We start from the raw sequence: 21,043 nt of genomic DNA, 5'->3' as shown, positions 1-21,043 counted from the left end.
TGTAACTCCAGCAAAGTGGTTCAATATCACCTGTCAGACTAGTTATCGAATAATGGAAAGCGCAGTCTGGCAGCCTGTCAAAGAGAGACGAGGAGAAGAAGAAATAAATGGGGACAGTGAAAAGGGAAGATATAGTGGAACAAGCAAACAAGGGAGTGGGGCAGCCAAAAATAAGAGGAAGCAGGTGCAGCTGTGCAGTGATAAGTCTGCGAGCACTGGAAACCCTGCGGTGGGTAATGTGGACGAAGGGAAGCATCGAGGTTTATCCCGCTTTAAGCAACACAGCAGGCCATCTGGTTAAACAAGCAAGCAGAAGAAAAACAAACAAAATTCTGTCACAAATGTCAATCCTATGCACATGTGTTTCTTCTGAACACCAGATGTTCAACAGTGTGGGATCTGGAGCTCCATATTGCTGGACAAAGATTGAGAGAATTTGAAGGTGCAGCTCAAGCACACATGGGCAATGTTGACGAGAGTAACAACGTTTTCCGTTCTATTTACTCAGTAACGCGGTGACAAAACCACTTTTCCCTGGAGGATGACAACATGGGATGAATCAGTCGCGAGCTTAATGATGTTTTTAACAAAAAAGAAGCCACTGAAGTGCCTGCATCATTGCATTACTTCAGTAGAAAGGAAACTGCCTGGACACACAAGTCTCTCCAAAAGGTTATTCATGTAAACATTAGCGGCAAAAATATTCAGCTAAAGGGAAAACTGCGGAGGCTGCCAGGTTCTATCTGTCAGGCAGGAGACAAGAGGCCATTGCCATGGTGTGAACAGCGGATACCTCGCTCTCAGAGCAGAGGAAAACAGGCGGGGAGCCAAGGGTCATCCCTGTCTTCTCCCTCAACATGGCTGCCTTAGGAAAACTTCCTGTTCTCGTGTTTTGAAGGTAATAATGCCTTTCCCTGGACATGGAAAAAGAGTGGAAAGTGAGTGTTCTTGTGTAAACAAGAGTGTTATTAACTTTGTTGCCTGGCATGAATTCATAATGGCGCTCCCAGTGCTACATTTTCCCATATTTAAAAAAGGTAGATCAGGTTTTTTGAAGTGGCGTTACTTGAGGTACTTTATCCATAGTCTGTGTATTATCTATAGTAGATGGCGGTCAGCGTATACCGAGTTTTGAGAAACAGATAGAAGTTCAGGCATGGAAGCAAAGAAATGTACTATATGGGTGCAACAACTAAAACATATTTTAAAGGCATCTTAAAAAATAATATCAGTTTAACCCTTTTCCTACTGACTGGGGGAACTCGCAGACACCACAGGCTGATTGCTTAAAAAATTTAATCTGGTTCAAGATGATCTGGATTTGGAAATCCCATGTTTTGCTACCCAGGATCAACTAATCCATCTTACTTTTGTACCTGTTTTTAGAAGAAAAATTGGATCAGATTATCCTGATCCAGACAAACTTTTCAAGGTTAACAAATCCAGATCACCAGTGCTCTAAATGGAAATATATATCTCAATGCCAGCTTCTGGCTCTGTAAAAAGCAAGAAGAATAACAAATGTGGGGTCACTTTAAGTGCTTTTTTTAAGAGACAGAAAACAGCATGGGGGATGCAATTGTGAGAAATCACTTTGATATAAAGTGATAAATAAAAGTTAAACACTGTAATTTAATCAAGCAATTTCATTTCAATTAATGTCTATTAAGTAACTATTCAGCATTAAATGAGGTAACAAATTGGTAATTGAGCCTATGGCCCACTGATGAAAGCCCTTGCATTTGCAGTATTAGGAACTGGATGTCTGATATACCAGTAAATAAAATCACCAGCCTAGTTTCAAGACTTAGTCTGCCATCATACACTCTAAAATGACTGCTTAGTGCCATAGGTGCCACCAAAGAGAACGAAACAGAGATCTCTCTTACTGTAACTTTAAATAACTAAATAACTTACATCGTTAACATTGACAGCTTTTGGGGGGAATATTTTATTGGGATAAAGTACTTTATTTTGTTTTATTAATTTACATTACTGAAAAGCTTAACAGGTAGTCTAATGTCTACTTTATCACTGCAACAGTTAAACCCATCAAGTACAAAATATTCATACAGAATCAACGCTTCTCCTGGGATCAGGATAATCCAGATCCTAATCCTACTAAAAAGTTTGAACAACACAAACTGATGGTCTGATCCAGATCAAAACCACGATTGGATTACACAATCTTATCCGATTTCAGAATCCTTTTTTCTTTCAAACAACCCATTTTCAAGATGAAATCCTATGAGATTACTTTTGAAAAACTATGCAAAGATTTGTCTATTTATCTATTTTTTTTTTTGCCTATAAATATAACAAAAATCATGTTAACTTGAAATTACTGAAAACTAAAGGATACCAGACTCAAAGGATGGTAAACACACTTTTAAGTTCTAATGTGGATTGTACTTGGGATAAAGCTGCAATTTGTATTAAAGAAAAGTATATATGTTTTTTGTTCTACACAGTAAGCATAAACGACATATACATACTGTTTAGAGAGGAAATAAGTGAATGTTTTGCTGTAATAGTTGTTTCTAAAAGTAGTTTATTTGTAGGTTCCCAAGGACTCCAATCGGTGGTCTTTATATGTCTAATATGTTGGTAGGATGCAGGTAAAGTGTACACTATATTTAGAATATTGTTACTGCTTTACTTTGCAGTAAGACAGCCATTTCCCTTCAGCATTAGATTTTCTTAACTGTAGAAATTCTGTCTTCTTTCTGTATTATTTCTGTTTCATTCCATCTCCCTCTGTTTTTCTTTTGTACACTCTAAGGTTTATTTTGCATCATGACTTGTACAAAATGGCATTTTTACATGTCTACTGAGATATTAAAACCATAACAATTTAAATGATTTAATCTTAAACTGAGAATTTTTGAGTTGTATTTCATTAAATAACAATATTTTCAGAATTATATCATAGCTGTAATTATGAATCAAGATGACTGAATTTGTTTCCATGCAGTTTTACCCTTTCACAAATTTTCTGTAATTTATTGTCCGTAACTTGAAAAAAGAGGGAATAAGATAAATAGATAAATCTCACCACATTTACAGATGCTTTTTTGTACAATGTTGTTTAGTGTTCATCTCTCATTCCACTTCATGAGTCACTTTTCCATCAAACAGACTCCTAAATCCCCTCTCCCATTCCTATAATCTAAGCCTCTAAATCAATTAACCCAGTGCAGAAATCTTTGGGCGTCTGCCTCATTAGTCAACAACACTGCAGCAAAAGGCACTTTCCTGAATACATATAAAACCATGGCAACTTTGGTTATTCCTAATATTAATACAAATGTTAAGCCAAATGCAACAAAAATTATCAGAAGGGGCCAGACTCCACAGTGTGGTAACTGAGCAACAGTCACACAGAACCATGTTTGTTCATAGATTTGTTGTCTAAAATGTCATTCTATTAAAAGAGACGAGGCTTTTACATTAGAAGTTTCTATAACTAAAATCAGTGACTGCATACTTTGCTGCAAGTACAAAAGGGTCAGTTTTAAATGCATACTGACACATGACAACCCTGACAGTTGTTTCTATATACTCAACCCAGATAATCTATCGCCTGATAATACAGCGTGTCTTCACAGTCTTCCGCTGGGCCGCTCCTCCTCTCTAATCCTGCCAACTAATGCTAAAGACTTGTGTAATCAGCACATTTTAATTCCCTCGCCCTCCCTCTTCATTGACCTACAGACCTGTGGTGCGAGCCTTTTCATGGAGCTTAGTGTCCAACAATATTGTTCACAGATTTCTTCTTTTAGCATCAATTGTCAAAGTAGCAACTACCGCTGTTTTTACCACATTGAAGTTATGATGGCAAGACAAAGGAGATGAGAAGTGGCGAGTACATTGAAAGAAATGAATCTATTACTGTGGTGATAACTGAATAACTGTGAAGCTTTAGTTCTCAGCTGTTGATCGTCAAACAAATCTCTTCATTTATTCAGAATTAAACATCAAAACCACGACGACTTTGTGGTCCTGCAACATACAGCATTTTCCCGCTCCCTCCTCCACCCCAGCAGCGACACAGCTGGGTACACATCTGGAAATGGGATATATTGTAGCAGACAGCTGTTGTGGGATGTTGCTGTGACACCAGCGCCCATCATCGCAGTAGGAACATTTCTTTGTAATGCATGGCTGTCTAACAGAGACATAATGAACGGAAAGTGAATTCAGCTGTAAAAAGTCATGCCAAATGCTCCTTGGCGGGAAACATTTTGATCTACCTATCCCTTCAGGCAAATTCTGACCACAACTTAAATCATGAGTGACTTTTATTCTTGTTTTTTTTTTTTTTTATGAACATATATTTATTGTTTTTGCAATACAGCAACACTCAACAACATCCACAACCATAACACCCAATCAAATGGCAGTAAAAAAATAAATAAATAAATAAATAAATTAAATAAATTAAATAAAAATAAATTTGCACACATTGTACAAACAAACAATCAATTAGTTCAGAAGAGGCAAAAATGAAGAAAAACAAAAAAAAAAAACACAAAAAAAAAAAAAAAAAAACAAAACAAAAAAAAAAAAAAAAAAACTAAGCAGACCACATAAATATTAATCAGGGTACTGTCTGATGTAGATGCACCAAGGAAATATTAAAGATACATTTATGTAGACAGGCATAATGTTCCACATTTAATAATAATAAAGGAAAGGAAAAAACAAAAACAAAACAAAACACCTTTTCAAATGTCTGTGACATCATGCACTCCTGAGGTATTATTCCATTGTCCTATTCTTCCACTGTCTCCTCCATGTCTCCAGCTCTCAAAAGTTCCAAAAACATTTTCCAAATTTCATAAATTCAAGCCTTCTTTCTGATAATATAGGGTCAGTTTCTCAAGAGCAAGGGCTGAAGTTAAGTTGTTTAGCCAGTGAGTAAAAAGAGGGGCAACCAACATTTTTCCAGTATAGTGCAATACAACGTTTGGCCTGTAGCAAACATAGGTCCAACCATTTTCTTTCTTTACAAGATAGAACACAGTTATCTGGATAGATGCCTAAAATGCATAGCTTAGGACATGAGATACAGGATGTTAAGTAATTTGAGAGATATGCTTTAAAAGCGGGTTCCAGAATTTTGAATCTCTTCACAATTCCACAAACAGTGATATAAGTACCTTGATGTTTGTTACACTTATAACATAAATCAGGTATGTTAGGTCAAATTTATTTAACTAAACAGGAGAGATGTATGTACGCATTATCCAGTTAAATTATCATTCTTGTCAGTGTTGATAGTTTGAGTGTGTATTTTTAAACATATTTTAGTCCATTCACTGCTTGTTATATCTTTTTGTAAGTCTCGTATCCACTCCTGTCTCTTACTGTCAGAGTTTTCTTTATGATTTTCCACTATCATATTATAGAACCTAGAAATCAGTCTTTTGCCAAAACAGTTTTTTGTAACATGGGTTTCTAGAATGGAAAGTGGAGGTTGTTGAACTGAATTGTTTAAGTTTGCCAGAATAAAACTTCTAGTTGTAAATACTTAAAAATGTTTTCTTGGGAATATCATACTTTACCTTTAAGTCATTAAATGACATTAGAGTATAATCCTTGTATACATCTTGAAGTTTCACTATACCTTTATTCAACCATGCTTTAAAACCCATATCATTTTTTGCTGGAGCAAAGCGATCATTGCCCCAAATGGGGGAAAAACAGGATAACCCTGGAGAGTCACTAACAGTTTCTGAACTGCATTCCAAACAACAATAGTGTTTTTGATGAAAAGGATTAGTGGTGCTCTTATTTAAAGTTTTAAAGAGAGCGGAAAATAGATGGTTATCCAGTGCTAATCCTTTTGAGCTAAGCTTTTCAACCTCTAGCCAGGGCAAGTGAACATCTTCAGAAAACCAAAACATTGTGGCCCTAAGTTTAGCAGCCAGTAGTACCATTCTAGGTTTTGGTAGTTGCAGCCCTCCCCTATCGTAAGGCAAATATAATAGTGACAGTCTAAGTCTTGGCTTTCTATTATTCCATATGAAATTAGAAAAAGCTTTCTGGTCCTCAGAAAGAATGAGGAGGAGGGCCAGTGGAATAGACTGGAACTTATATAGAAATTTTGGTAGTAAAGTCATCTTTATAATGTTTATCCTTCTAGGATAGAAAAAAGGCAGTGTTATCCACCTAGTAATTTCCTCTGACACCTCCGCTAACAAGGGATCATAGTTAGCTGAGCTAATATTGTTTATTTTGGGGTAATTTGGATGCCCAAGTATTTGAATCCTTCAGTGGCATTCACAAATGGAGTGCTTCTACAGGGGGGTTCTTCCTCTCCTTAGCATTCAAGAACATGATAGATGATTTTCTCTGTTCACTTTGAATCAGAGAAGGAACCAAATTCACCAAAAAGCTCTAATAGAAGGAATCGATTTTGTAAGATGTGACAGAAACACAATAGTATCATCAGCGTACATTGCTGTATTATGTTCTATGCTTCCAGTCATAATACCATGAATTGAGGAGTGTGATCTAATGGCTATAACTAATGGTTCCATGGCTATTACAAAGAAGAAGAGGTGAAATTGGTGATCCTGTCTAGTGCCTTGAGGAAATAGTTCAAAAGGTTGGGAGATGAGATTATTAGTAGACACCATTGCAGAAGAATCAACAAGTAAGATTTCAATCCATTTACAAAAGCTATCACCAAATCCAAATCATTAAGTACCCGAGGAGATGAGGCCATTCGACACGATCGAGCGCCTTTTCTGCGTCGACCGAAAAGTATTGCAGTCTGGGGATTCTTCACATTCATGAATTATATTAAGAACTCTCCTTGCATTATGGAACCCCTAAGCGATTTTGCACAAATCCATTTTGGTCTATATGTATTATGGCAGGCAAAACCTTTTCTAATCTCATAGCGAGAGCCTTAGCTATTATCTTAGCATCAGAATTTAACAATGATATGGGTCTGTAAGATCCCGTTCAGATAATGGTGTTTGCCAGGTTTTAGAATGAGAGTGATTAGTGCGCCGTAATGGCGTGGGGAGACAACCTGCTTTAAAGGATTCAAATAAACCTCCAATAGTGGGGCTATCAATTTTGTTTTAAATAATTTATATATCTATTGAAGTCCATCTGGACCTGAAACCTTACCTCCTCTCATTTCTGCAATGGCACTGGAATGTCATTCAAATTAAGTTCCTGTCTAGTTCAATTTTTGAATCTTCAGAGATCTACGGGTATGATCAATCCATCTAAAGAAACTGTTTTAGTTAACCAAATTTGGTGGGTAGTCGAACTGTAGAGGGTTTTTATAGTATGATACAAATGTGTTATTAATTTCGGTGAGGATCTGTTGATAATTCTCACTTGATCATTCCTAATTGAGTTAATAGCTCTCAGATTCAATCTTTTTATCTGCCAAGCCAGTAATTTTACCGGGTTTCTCGCCCTGGTCATAAAAGTTGTTTCAGTCTTATTAGACCCTCTTCAGCTTTAAGCGAAAAGCTCCTCATATTTTGCTTTAGGATCATCAGTTCCTGTTTCTTTTGTGGCGAATCATCTATGATAATTTCCCCTTCTAATTCTTTAATTTTATCATTTAGTTCACTCATTGTCTGTTTGAATTTATTAACTAGAGCTGGTGAAGCTTATCATTTGCCCTCTAATATAAACTTTAAGCGTCCCATCTAATATTTCAAGATGTTTTGGTCCGTATTTAATGAAATAGAGGTCAATGTGCTCTCCTATAAATTTTAAAAAGTCTGAATCTGTAACCACTTTGGGTGTAATACTAGAATAGTTGAATGCCTGTTAAACTTGATTAATTTTGTAACATAATGAGGTTGGGGCATGATCTGACAAAACAATGCTATCATATAAACTATTAGTTATATTGGGTAGGAGATGCAGAAATTAAGAAGTAGTCTATTCTGGAGTGAGTTTCTAAATACTGCGAGTATGAAATTCCCTTTTGTTGGGATTTTGCATCCTCCAGGGTCACATAGGTTCAAATCTTTCATATTGTTGAATTTTTTCCTTGTCTGAGAGTGGGAAGTATCCGTCCCAGACGAGCGATCAAGCTTCGGGTCTAAAGCGCAATTTAAGTCACCAGCCAATATAATTTTACCAGGCAAGCTGGCCAGCAAATAGAAATAAATTTTCAAAAATGATGGGTTATCATCGTTGCCATAAATGTTAACCAAATTAATATTTTCTCCTCAGAGAGTTCCTTGGACCACCAGAAATCTACCAGCTTTATCATGAATGGAGTTGTTTACTTGAAAAGGCACTGTATTATGAAATAATACAATAACTCCTCACGAATGAAAGGCAAAACAGGAAACTAGCACTTTCCTGGCCATCTCGCCTTGATATTTTATCAAGTCCTCATTGGGTAAATGGGTTTCCTGAATAAACACTATTGAGGATTTGAGCTGTTTGAGCCTGGTAATTACTTGTTTTAATTTAGGTAATTTTACCATCCCTCTAACGTTCAAGTGAATTTAATATCTTTAGTTCGGTCATCAAGTCCTAATAATAATAAACAAGCTTGTCCAGCAAATTATCATTCTTTAGTTGTAGGTGAACTTGTTCAATAGTGTATTGTCAGAGTGCACAAGCAGAAAGCGAACTGAAGGTAGAGAAAGAGAGAAAAGAAAAAACAACAGCAACAACAACAAAAAAAAACAAAAAAACAACAACTCAAAACTGCCAAAACAGAACCCCTGGGCTGTCAACCTGAACAGGACATCCCTTTCCTCATCCCACCCCTCCCCCTGACAGCAGGGGTACAGTTAAGTGCACACACTGATCCAATGTGAACAAAGGGAGCAGCAAGACTAACCAAGCTGTCATTATAACAGAACTAGTGAGACTGTTGTGTCTCCTGGCAAAAAAGGTGTAAACTACACTACCAGGGTTTTTTAAAGAAAAAACAGACAAACAAAAAACAGGTAAAATATACACCATTGACATTTTGTATCCTGGCTTTCTTTTAGGAAAGCTATCTGTAGGTAAATAAATAGACCCTCTAATGGACAAGTTAAACGTCCACTTAAAAAGATGGCGTGGTGGTTTCTATAAAAACTAAATAAATGAAAGAGCCACCAGATTAGAGAGAGTGAAGGAATTACAGAGAGAAAATAACAAAATAGAAAAAGAAGGAGGAAAAAAAAGAGAAAAAATGTTTTACATGTATGTTGCTGGCCCTAAAAGGCCCCTATTATCAATCTGTTACAGGCAGATAAATGATACAGCAGATCATTTTAGTTATTACGTGAGTCTTTTGTGGTCTGTAAACCCTGGATGAATTTTTCAGCCTCAGCTGGGGATTCAAACTCACGTGTTTGTCCGATCAGATGTCACTCGTGGTTTAAGCTGGGTAGATTATTCCGTCGAATGTTCATTGACATCAGCTGTTGTTTCACCCGGTCCGAATCCCTTCCTTAGCCGGTGGAGCTCCGTGGAAAGATCCGGAAAAACATGATCTCTTGGCGGCTGCAAAACACCTTGCCCTTGGCTGGCTGCTCGCATCACTCGGACTTTATCTTGGAAGTTTAAAAACTTCACGATGAGGACTCTCTTGTTGATCGGTCAGGTTGCGTCGCGGCCGGGCAATCTGTAATGCTCTTTCAGCGGTGGTCTCGGGAATGTCGCTGGTCCCAGCGCTTCGGGGAGCCATTTCTCCAGGAAAGCCACGGCATCGTTTCCCTCCATCTTCTCTGGCAAGTTGACTATCCGAAGGTTGGATCGGCGTGAGCGGTTCTCGAGCTCGTCAAGTTTGTTTGCGAGAAGTGTCACTTGCTTACCGAGCATATCAGACTTAACTTTCTCTGGAGTTAATTGTGTCCTCCACATTGCTGTCATCTTCTGCTTCGTCTAAGCGTGTGGAGAAGTCCTGCACTTCTTTCTTAACATCTTGAATTGCTACCAGGACCTCGTTGATCTTTGAGGAGAAATCACTTCTTATGATGTCGAGTACCTGCCCGAGGTCCATGTTGCGTGCCGCAGTCGTATCAGCGCCATCTCCTTCCTCTTGGCACAGAGCTAGCATCACCTGGTGTTGGCTTGGTAGTTAGCATCTTAGGCGTAGTCTTCCTCACCTGAAGAAGTTTTATTTTTAGCTTTCTTGGTGGCATAATATCCGCAGGTGTACCAGAATCAACGCAGATATGAATTATCCTTTGTTGTGTAGTTTAAGGAGAATTTACAGGATTTTTCAGAAATATCGCCAGGAGCCTACAAAAACAACGTGTGCTTAGTTCCGCGCCATAACCACGCCCCCCCACTTTTATTCTTGTTTAATGTTGGATTAAAAAATGGTATCCTTAAAAGCAATATTTTTGGTTCGCCGAGGCCTTTTCAATTCACAGATATGTTTATAATTTATCACGGGAGTTTTTGCTGTGGCAACAGAAACGGCACCTCCCAAAAAACATATATCATGTAGACTGAGGCATGGTTCATTAATCGGTCGTCATATTTGTATGGATTACTTACTAAAATGCCCAAGAATACAAATGGAATTAAGTCTGTGCCAAGAATATGCCCTCAAAACACTAACAGAGCTATTTGTTATTTCATGGATAATATTCCGCAAACACAAGGTAAACATCTTTGGGTTTTGAACACTTTTATGCTCCTGACTTGTCAATTTAAGGCATTCAAGTTAACATAAAAAAAGCCAGGTATAAAGGTTAAAAGCAGGGCAAATACTTAAATGTTACTGTATTATCTATTAAAATAACCTTGTCAGTGAGACACAATTAAACAAAATGGCTTTTGTTTCCAACAGCACAAAAGGTGCATTGAGTTTGGCACCTTGATATGATGGTTATTATCATTTCCCGGCAGGCTTATTATCTCCTTAGATCCTTTCACAGGAAACAAGCTTCCTCTATAATAGAAAGGGCTTCTGGGTCTCTAAATCAAACAGACATTTTCCCTAATCGCTCCACTCCGGATAATGCACAAAAACCCACTAGATTAATTAAACCATCATTTTTCAGTACAATGTCATTTGTCTCTGATTTTCAAAAACGAAATCACTCGCATTTCGACAATCCTAAATTCCTTTTCAGACTCTCCGGGGCTGGAAACTTTCCCAGCATGCACTGTGAGTCAATTATAGATTTTAACAAAGATACAGGTGACAAAATAAACAACAACTTTCATTCCTCTGGGCAATGTCAAGCCAAACTCCACAACAACAGGAGAGAAAAACTTTATTTAGGAGTATGTGTCTAATAACTGAGCCACTGCATCGCTGCTGCATGCATTTGTTTTTAAATACAATCTTGTCAAATGAACACACAATCTAACATTCTTACCAGGTGACCTGTTGACTCCCAGAAAGCCAGCACTTCCTAAGATCTTGAAGATTTTATGTGCTGGAAACTTCCCCTCTGCTTCCCATTGATCCACGTAGGGGTTGATCTCCTGGTCGATGATCTAGGGCGTAAAAACAGCAGGGGAGAAATATGTTTATGTATGCATACTTCTAATATTGTGCACGAAATAGGGCTGCACATTGCACAATATATTGTTTTTTATCGTTATCACAATGTCAGCATGTGCAAAAAATGCATCCCTAGAGACTGTGATATCGCCCTGGAATATATTAACCACAAATTAGATTCTGCCTGTGGTCACTATTTCATCTGGATACACACCATGCTAGTAACTCTCTAGCCAGTCTTCAGAGCCCTTGTAGTTACGCAGGGTCCAACAATAAGGATTGCCCAATGGCCATGGCCAATGAAAAGCTACGAAGAGCCACTAAATCAATCAAATCAACTCAGCCAGCTGCCCGATAGAGCCTGTGCTCGAAAAAGTGAGCACACAGTTGGAAGGCAGGAACCGTCAGGCTGTCTTGTTTATTTCAAAGATGAAATGGCGGTCAGTCATAAAACAACACACGAGTTGGAACGCAAAAGAACATTCATTACAACTTGGAGCAAACCATATGACTGTTGTTGATAATCGGAGCAGAGAAGAAATAAACAGTTAAGTTGTCAAGAGGTTTCAGCCTGTCCACGAATAAAAACTGCACCTCTCAAAACCCAAGTGAAGTAATAACAAGGATATATCACCTCCTGGTTATATGCCTCTACGAACCAGTCAAGTTGCAGTTATAGTTTACATCTACGTATGTCTGTGAAAATGTGGATGCTTCACACACACACAATCCCCCTGGCAGCACAGGAGATCTACAGAATCAGCAAAGTTAAAGATTAGTGTTGTGAATTCAGTATTTGACCAAATGTCTGTCCCTTTATTCAAGTCAAGTCAATTATCACCCATTTACCCATTATCACAAAACACGGTTTGCCTCAGAGGGCTTTACAGCACATGACATCCCTCTGCCCTTAGACCCTCATATCACCTGAGGAAAAACTGAAGAAAAAGAACCCCTGAAACAGAGGAAAAAAATAAAAGAAACCTCAGGATGATGATGGATCCTTCTTCCACGACGGACAGACGTGCAATAGATGTTGTGAATAACAAATGAAATACAATCATGGCAAAAAGGAAAGAGACAGATAGAGGGGAAGACAGGGGGAGAGAGGGGGAGAGATGCACAGCGATAATGGTGACAAACACGTCATATTACAATAATGACAGGAGTAAAGTTACTAGATGCACTCTATGATAGCATGTGATGTTATGTGCAAATATTATGGGTGTTGGTAAAAGTCCCATGCGTATATTGACAGTGGAGGTGTGACTCATAATAATGGCAGTAGAAGGTGGCGTCATGCACAATCACGGCATTCCTGAGTTATGATGTTGAATAACTGCCAGGAAATGGATTTTGCAGAACATGATGATATCAGTGAAGATGACTTTTGACCATTTGGATATACGAAGTCAAGATGTTATAATAAGCTTATGAACTGAATCCTGAGGTTACGGCCAAAAACGTGTTTTGTGAGGTCACAGTGACATTGCCTTTTGACGACCAAATTCTTATCAGTTCAGTCTTCAGTCCAAGTGGACATCTGTGCCTAATTTGAAGAAGTTACCCCAAGGTGTTCATGAGATATTGTGCTCACAATATTGAGACAGATGCTAGGTTAAAGTGATCTTGACGTTAGAATCTAATCAGCTCATCCATGAGTCCAAGTTGATGTTTGTGCCAAAACTGAAAAAATCAGCTAAAGGTGTTCTTGAGATAAGACAGATGAGGTCACAGTGACCCTGACCACTGACCCACAACCCCCAAAATCTAAATTGTTGAGTCCAAGTGGATTGGGAGTTGTTTGGCCCAAATTTGAAAAAAAATCCCTTAAGGCACACTTGTGATATTGCATTCACGGAACGGAAAAGGAACGGAAAGGATGGACAGACAATCTGAAAACATACCGTCCAGCCACAGCTATCGACGGCGCGGAGGCATATTAAAACATAGAAGTACAGGTCCTGTGCAAGTCTGAGTAGGAACTGAGTACACTTTAATATCTGTTTATCCAAAGTTATGTAGTTATCGTGATATTCAACCAAGTTTTTTCATATTGCATATTCTTCTTATATCGTGCAGCATTAAATCATTCTTATCACATTTTTTCTGGGGGATTTTAAGTCAAACAGTACATTTATTTATCTGGGAAAACATGCACAGATTTTATTTTTTTAAACCTCACTATGATCCTAACAACAAATGACAGCCCTGCTATTCCATCTCCTGCCCCATTACTAACACCAAGAAGATAAACATTGAGTGAACAACATACGATGACTGTTATAAATGGATGTCCTGTTATGCAGTGCACATTCCCACTTAAGTCTATATAATCTAACTCTAGCAGACAGCGAGATAAGGTATTACATATCAATGAATAGAAAGCAGGCTGGAAAAATGTAATACAGTACATGGTAAAGGTATAATGATGGCAATACAGGGACAGCATGCATGGCATGCTATTTCCTGTATCAGTGCCCGCGGATAACCAGCGCTTGGCTAGCGACATGTAATATGACAAGCGGCAGGCTCATAAAACAATGACGGTTTGGCTTCATAACCAATATGTGTCATTTTGGAGCTGAAAAATGGTGCTAAAAACAATACTGTAACTCAGTGGCAATGCTGGTCACACAAAATGGTATCAGTTACAATGCAAATTACACTGAGGGTTTTGGGATGACACTGATACTTTTATACTGAAGCTGTTGGTAGCCAATATTTTGCTGATATTCAACAACTTTGCATTCAACCACTAGAAAGCTGATATTTTAACGACTCAGTGTTTCCTCCACTATTTTATTCTTGGCAGAGTAGAAAGACCTCTAAAGTAATATTTAGAACAGCGTGCAAAAATAAAGCGTGGTACTGAAACCCATAGTAATGGCATTCCTTCTGGGTTAGCAGCCACTCCATCTATTTAGCCACAAAGCCTGGGATACACAACTGTCTGAAAATGAAGGATGACTTTATTATATGTTTTAAGAGTGGAACAAAAAGCAGTGATGGTAAAGGGATAACTTCACTATGTAGGAGGCTTGTTAACTAGCTGATGCAGTATCTGATTCTAATAACAGACACATTCTATATCTCCAAATGTACCAGCTTTGTGTTAATTTGTATCAGAACTAAAGAATAAAAATGAATTCACAAGAGAGGATCAAATGGTAATCTCGTCATAGAATTTTACGTAATATTCTTCACAAGTAAGAGCAGCTTTTGTTTAGTCTCTCAGCAGTATTACACTTTATAAGTGTTTATCAGTAGCGCCTGGCTTTGTGAGTCATGGCTAAAATGTCTGCAGGGAGTGAAGAGGGGGTTGCAACCTGACTTTGGAATAGACTTTGGAATGAGTGAACCTTGGTGCTGTGACTCATTTAGAGCACCTGGAAGTGGTCCACAGCTGGAGAAGCACTTATGAATCTATGGAGACGCTCGGATGGTGCTATTTTTGCGGGAACAGGCAGATAATAGGCTGTAGATCTGTTGTGCGGATTGAAGGTTGCAATTTGTTGCCAACTCTTTTAATAAGTCTAACTCACACAGCAGCAACAGGAAGTTTTACTGCATGGAATGTCAACAACAGCTTATGCAAAATATTATCGGCATTAAGTGCTGTACATGCAAAATAAATGAATGAATGAAATATAAAATGAAAATGTATGAGCTGTGTCTTCTCTATTTCTGACTTTTTAATTTGTATCAAAATTTCTTCCAGCAAATGGATTTGCTCTTATATTCAAAATATTCAAAACAACTAAAACAGCTTTGCTATTGGTGTTATTTATTTGAATGCATAAACACTTTAATGGGCCATGGTTTTAATAGACCTATTACAAGCTGCTCCACAAATGTGTTTCTCTTCTCAGTAATATATGCTTTAAATGGTGGGTAAAGCCAATGAAAAGTAATGATTAAACATCAAATTCAAGCCTCGGTCAATGAAAGGAGTTCAACGAGCCATGTGCAATAATGTGGACTGTGAAAAATAAACGCTATTTGATTTTTCTTGGTTAAATTACTGCTTGAGAGTGATAGCACAACCACCAATGAGTAATGAGGACCCGTGGATCATTCTGACAAAAAACACAAAAAAAATACTGAGGCAGAATTCACAGGTTTTTTCCAGGATTGCAAAAAGTGATGCACACTCATTTTCTTCTTCCAAAACACACAAACTCAAACCAGCCAACTATGAGACTAGCCAAGAAAAACATACCGGCTGAGAAACATCTGAACACGAGGCAGACATAAAACATGTACATCATGTTTTTACAGCTCAAAACAGAAAGCAGACACTTACATCAACTGAGGAAACAGTTCGACCCGGTCCGGCAGGAGCTGCGCAATCTTGGGATCCGACATGGAGTGATTCACCCCGCCAACCTTTTGGTAACATATAAAGGACAAACCCGCACTTTTAAGACCCCAGGCGAAGCACAAACGTTCATAAAGACGATCCGGGAGGAAGCCGTGGACAGTTAAATGACGAGGAACAATAACGGTAATGCCGGTACATGAGACTGTGACGGTGTGCTGTATTTGAAGGATGGTGCTATAACAGACTAAAATGATTCAACCACACTGGCTGATACAAAATTAGGCAGATAGGACGAGCTTGTAACATAGCTATGCACATGTAAAAAAAAAAAAAAATATGGATCAGAATTTATTTTTATATTAAAGCTCCATCCATTGGAATCTTAATACATACACTATAATAATTTGGCATATCTTATATGGGGGGTAAAATATGTAACCGTTATGAGGTATAAACTCAGGACAAGATAAGTAATGCCTCAATAGGAGGAGCAGCAGAGATTTGTTTGTTTGTTTAGGAAAATAGGAAGTGGATTGACTGATCCTCACTAAGTGTGGAACTGTTGCTGGTTTAACGGGAGACAGGAGACTTCTGGGGGGGGTTCCCACAATTGTGGGCACGGGGGAAGAGTTCAAGTTCACAGTGTTGGATGTGGTTCTAACATCCAGGTATGTTATGCTTCTCAACAAGTGTATTTTTTTATGGCAAGGTAATCTACTATTTCCCATAGGGAATGTCTCAAGGAGTAAATCTTAATTTTGTTTCTTGGAACTGTAGGGGTCTGCAGCAACTTAGAAAAGTCAAACAAGTCATGAATAAGTTAAAGGATATGGACGCCAAAATTGTATTTCTACAAGAAACTCATCTATTAGAAGAGGATACTAAAAAGATTAGGGAGGAGGTGGCAGGGTAGTGTATTTACAGCATCATTCTCATCCCAGACCAGGGAGTTAAGGACCCTTATTCACAAAAACAGTACCATTTCAAGTAAAAGATGTAATCAAAGATAAAAGGGGAAGATACTTAATAGTCCAAGGTTCCCTGGTCTCAGAAAATTTAAATTTAGTGAATCTGTATGGCCCTAACACAGATGATTCTAAATTTTTCGTAGATTTGTTCCTTATGCTATCAACACTAGCGGGACAACATGTAATAGCCGGGGACTTTAATTGTACGCTAAACCCCAACATGGACAGATCCACAGGTACAGATCAATCACACAACAGGTGTAGAACAGTAATTAATCACTTCATTAAGGAATTGAATCTGTTGGATATATGGAGAGAATTGAAACCAAATGCCAAAGCTTACTCCTGTTTTTCTAATAGGTTTTAGACTTATTCCAGAATAGATTATTTTTAATTTCCTCAGAACTACGATCAAAAATTCCAAATTGTTTCTATGATAATATTGTGATCTCAGATCATGCACCATGTTGTTTGATGTATATGGATAAAAAACTGACAAAAGACCCGCCTAGATGGCATTTCCAACATAAATGGTTACAAGATGAAGAATTTGTCAAATATATAGGAAGACAGATAGACGAGTTTTTTGAAATTAATACTATACAAACATCAGCGGGAACAAAATGGGAAGCATTTAAAGCCTTTCTCAGAGGACATATTATTAGCTATACTGGGTCAAAATCAAAGAAGGCTCGTGAGGAACGGTTGCAGCTGGAACAGAAAATAAAGATTCTCCAAGAAAAAGTTAATGAGAAAAGTAACTCACAATTGGAAAATGATTTACTAATTTTGAGAGCTGAATATGACAAAGTTTCTGCCTCCAGAGCAGCTTCTAGTCTTTTAAGACTAAGGCAAACATTCTATGAGCAAGGCGATAAATCAGGAAAAGTATTAGCATGGCAGATTAAACAACTAGAAACCAAAACATCAATCACATCCATTATATCCAATGGCCAAACTATTGTGGATCCTCAAGAAATTAATGATGCATTCAAGGATTATTATGAGGGATTATATGATACCAACAATGAAACAGACTTACCAAACCTGAATAGATTTTTAGATAAACTATCAATACCCAATATCCCAAATGAAATAAAAAAAAATCTAGAGCTAGAAATTACCAAAGATGAAATAGGATATGCTATCGACAATATGAAGTCAGGGAAAAGGGCTGGACCAGATGGTCTCCCAATTGATCTGTACAAAAAATTTAAGAATAAATTGCTAACACCGCTTTTGGAAATGTTTTTAGAGGCATTTTTCAATGATAGTCTCCCAACTTCTATCAATAGCGCCTTAATTATTTTACTTCCAAAACCAGGTAAGCCCTCTAACAAATGTGAAAACATGAGACCCATTAGTTTGTTAAATTCTGATCTGAAGATAATATGTAAGCTCTTAGCAAAACGCTTGGAAAAGCTATTGCCAAGTATTATTGATAGAGACCAAAATGGTTTCATACGGGGAAGACAAGGTTTTCATAATGTGAGAAGGATATTGAATATTATTCATGCAAATAAAGAAATGTCTGACACAGCGCTTCTATCATTAGATGCCGAAAAGGCCTTCGATCGGGTCAAATGGCCTTTATCTTTTCAAAGTTTTAGAAAAATTTGGGGTGGGAACAACTTCATAAAATGGGTTCAGGTGATATACAAACATTCCACAGCTGAAATTATAACAAATAAAAATGTTTCAAAACCAATAAAAATTAGTAAAGGATGCCGGCAAGGTTGCCCTCTGTCGCCCCTACTGTTTACACTGGCAATGGAACCTTTCGCAATAGCAGTGCGATCACACTCTGAGTTTAGTGGAATAGCGGTGGGGCCGACGGAGCACAGAATAGCTTTATATGCTGATGACGTAATCTTAATGATGACAAAATTAAATAAAACAATTCCAGCCCTGTCACAGCTAATACATGCATTTGGTGTTGTCTCAGGGTATAAAGTAAATAATACTAAGTCCTCTATACTACTACTTAAAGCATCTGAAAGACAGAACCCAATCACTGAAGCAATCCAATTTAATGTTGTAGAACAATTTAAATATTTGGGAGTACAGATTTTGCCAAGACTAGAACATGTTGTCAGTGCTAACTATGAACCTCTGATGATAGAGACGAATGAATCTATTGAGAAATGGATGTCATTACCAGTATCTACAATTGGGAGAATTAATATTTTAAAATGAACATTCTACCTAAATTCCTTTATTTATTCCAAAACATTCCCTGCCGCCACCTTCAGACTTGTTTTCTAAAGTTAAAAAATATTCCTTAGATTTATATGGAACAATAAGAGGGCACGACTTGCTTGTCTCTACTGTACTTACCATTTGACAGAGGAGGTTTAAAATGTCCAAATTTGATGTGGTACTACTGGGCTGCACAGCTGAGGTCTGTCATGTTTTATTTTTCAAAAAATGATTCTCCTCACTGGACAGAAATGGAATGTTATGGTCTAAAATTGCCTCTTCCCTTATATATACACTCAGACACAGAAAAAAGACTACGGAAACAAGCTAAAAATCCAATTGTAAAACACATGGTAAAGATATGGTATGATATAAAAAAACATTTAAAAGAAACATACCCCTTATCACAATATAGTCCAATATGGGGTAATCACTTTGTACCAGGTAGAGCAGATGCAACTTTAAATTATGGCACTTTAAGGGACTTAGAACAATCCAGGATCTATATATGGTAGACTCAGATATATTGATGTCCTTTGATGAATTGAGGTCTAAATATAAACTTAGTAGAAAACATTTCTTCAAATACCTCCAGCTTAGAAGCTTTGTTAAAGCGAATCAAGACAATACACTCACCAGACCTTTACGATCTTTGTTGGAAGGAATGATGGTAAAAGACAGTTTGAGAAAGGGTATCATATCAGAGTTTTACAGTTTGATGACATCTGGCTCATCTGAAAGTTCACAATTTAAGTTATATGCCTGGAAAGAGGACTTGCAGAGTGAAATTTCAGATGAAGATTGGAAAATAGCCTGTGCCGATGCCCAGTCCAAAAGTATTAATACACGCCTAAAACTAATACAATATAAATGGTTAATGCTAATATATGTTACACCTGTGGAACTAAATCGATACAGAGAAAACATACCAGACACATGCACAAAATGTATGGAACATAAAGGGACATGGTTTCACTGTATTTGGCAATGCACAAAGATTCAGAAATTTTGGGAAGAGGTAAGAGCCACAATCGAGAAGATCATTTCAAAACAAATTTCACTGGACCCTAAGCTCTTCCTGTTGGGCTTATATCCAAAGATACATAATTATAGTAACAATGAACGAGCATTTATAGACCTCAGCTTACTGAATGCCAAAAATGTATTGCACATTTATGGAAAAATACTCACAGACCAAATACAGCTCAATGGATGAGACAGATGCTATCAGACCTTCCATTAGAAAGAATAACTTACATATTGAAGGCTAAACAGTACATATTTGAGAATATCTGGAGACCTTTCATCAATTATGCCAAGAAACTTGATTTAACAGATGATCAAGGTGACTGATTGCTGTAGACGATACAGTTCCTAAACTTTTACAAGTTTTATTTTATTTTTTTTTTTCTGAAGTATGTGCTACATTTTGTATCTACTACAATTTAAAATCCACTTAGTATAGATTACCATTTGTTAATACAGGAGGAGCAAAATATTGTTGAGTCTGTGTTCATTTGTCGGTTTTTTGTTTGTTGTTTGTTGTTTTTTTTTTTGTTTTTTTTTTAGAGCTAAAACAGTTTTTTGGATAGGCTGTTAACTGCAGAATTGATAATTACGTTTTTTTTATGATCAGTTGTTCAGTCTGAAGACTGTCCTTCTTTAAAAAGGATCAGGGATGTGCCTCAACTGTGGGCAGGGGAAAATAGCTGAGGATGCCATTTTGGTCCTTGGCAAACACTGATATCTTCTCAGTTTTTCGGACATATAGTGGACGGTTCAACAGATTGGAGATCAGGAAGATGATCAACAGGACTATTGGACAATATTTGGTCTTAGATTGCAGCCCTCTTTATTTATTTATTTTTGTATTTTGTTTTTGAAATAAGGAAGCAAACTGTCAGCATACACTGAATGTAAAAGGCTGATCTCATGCTGTCATGCTGGTAAAATGTTAATAAAAATATTGTGGAAAGAAAGCAGACACTACTTTCAACAGATATATGGAGCACATGCCTGACATAACGCCAAACACAAGACAAAGCAGTAACAAAGGCAGGTATTACTGGTCCCCTTTAGCCTACAATAACCACATCAATG

At 37.5% G+C, this 21,043-nt stretch overlaps 1 protein-coding gene across 1 annotated transcript in view; it reads right to left on the bottom strand.

The window, feature by feature from the left end:
• The window catches only part of LOC121957830 (zgc:85777), a 39,262-nt gene that overhangs the window by 10,639 nt on the left and 7,580 nt on the right, over positions 1-21,043 (bottom strand). The window contains exon 2 of the mRNA XM_042506617.2: positions 11,325-11,445. Coding sequence (XP_042362551.1) covers positions 11,325-11,445 — 121 coding nt within the window. The remainder of the gene's footprint in view (positions 1-11,324; positions 11,446-21,043) is intronic.

The sequence above is a fragment of the Plectropomus leopardus genome, chromosome 17 (genome assembly GCF_026936395.1).
Source record: "Plectropomus leopardus strain MGB_pleo_1.0 chromosome 17, ASM2693639v1, whole genome shotgun sequence".
Classification (NCBI taxonomy): domain Eukaryota; kingdom Metazoa; phylum Chordata; class Actinopteri; order Perciformes; family Serranidae; genus Plectropomus; species Plectropomus leopardus.
Note: the sequence above shows the minus strand (reverse complement) of the source record. Positions and strands in the feature narration are given on the sequence as shown.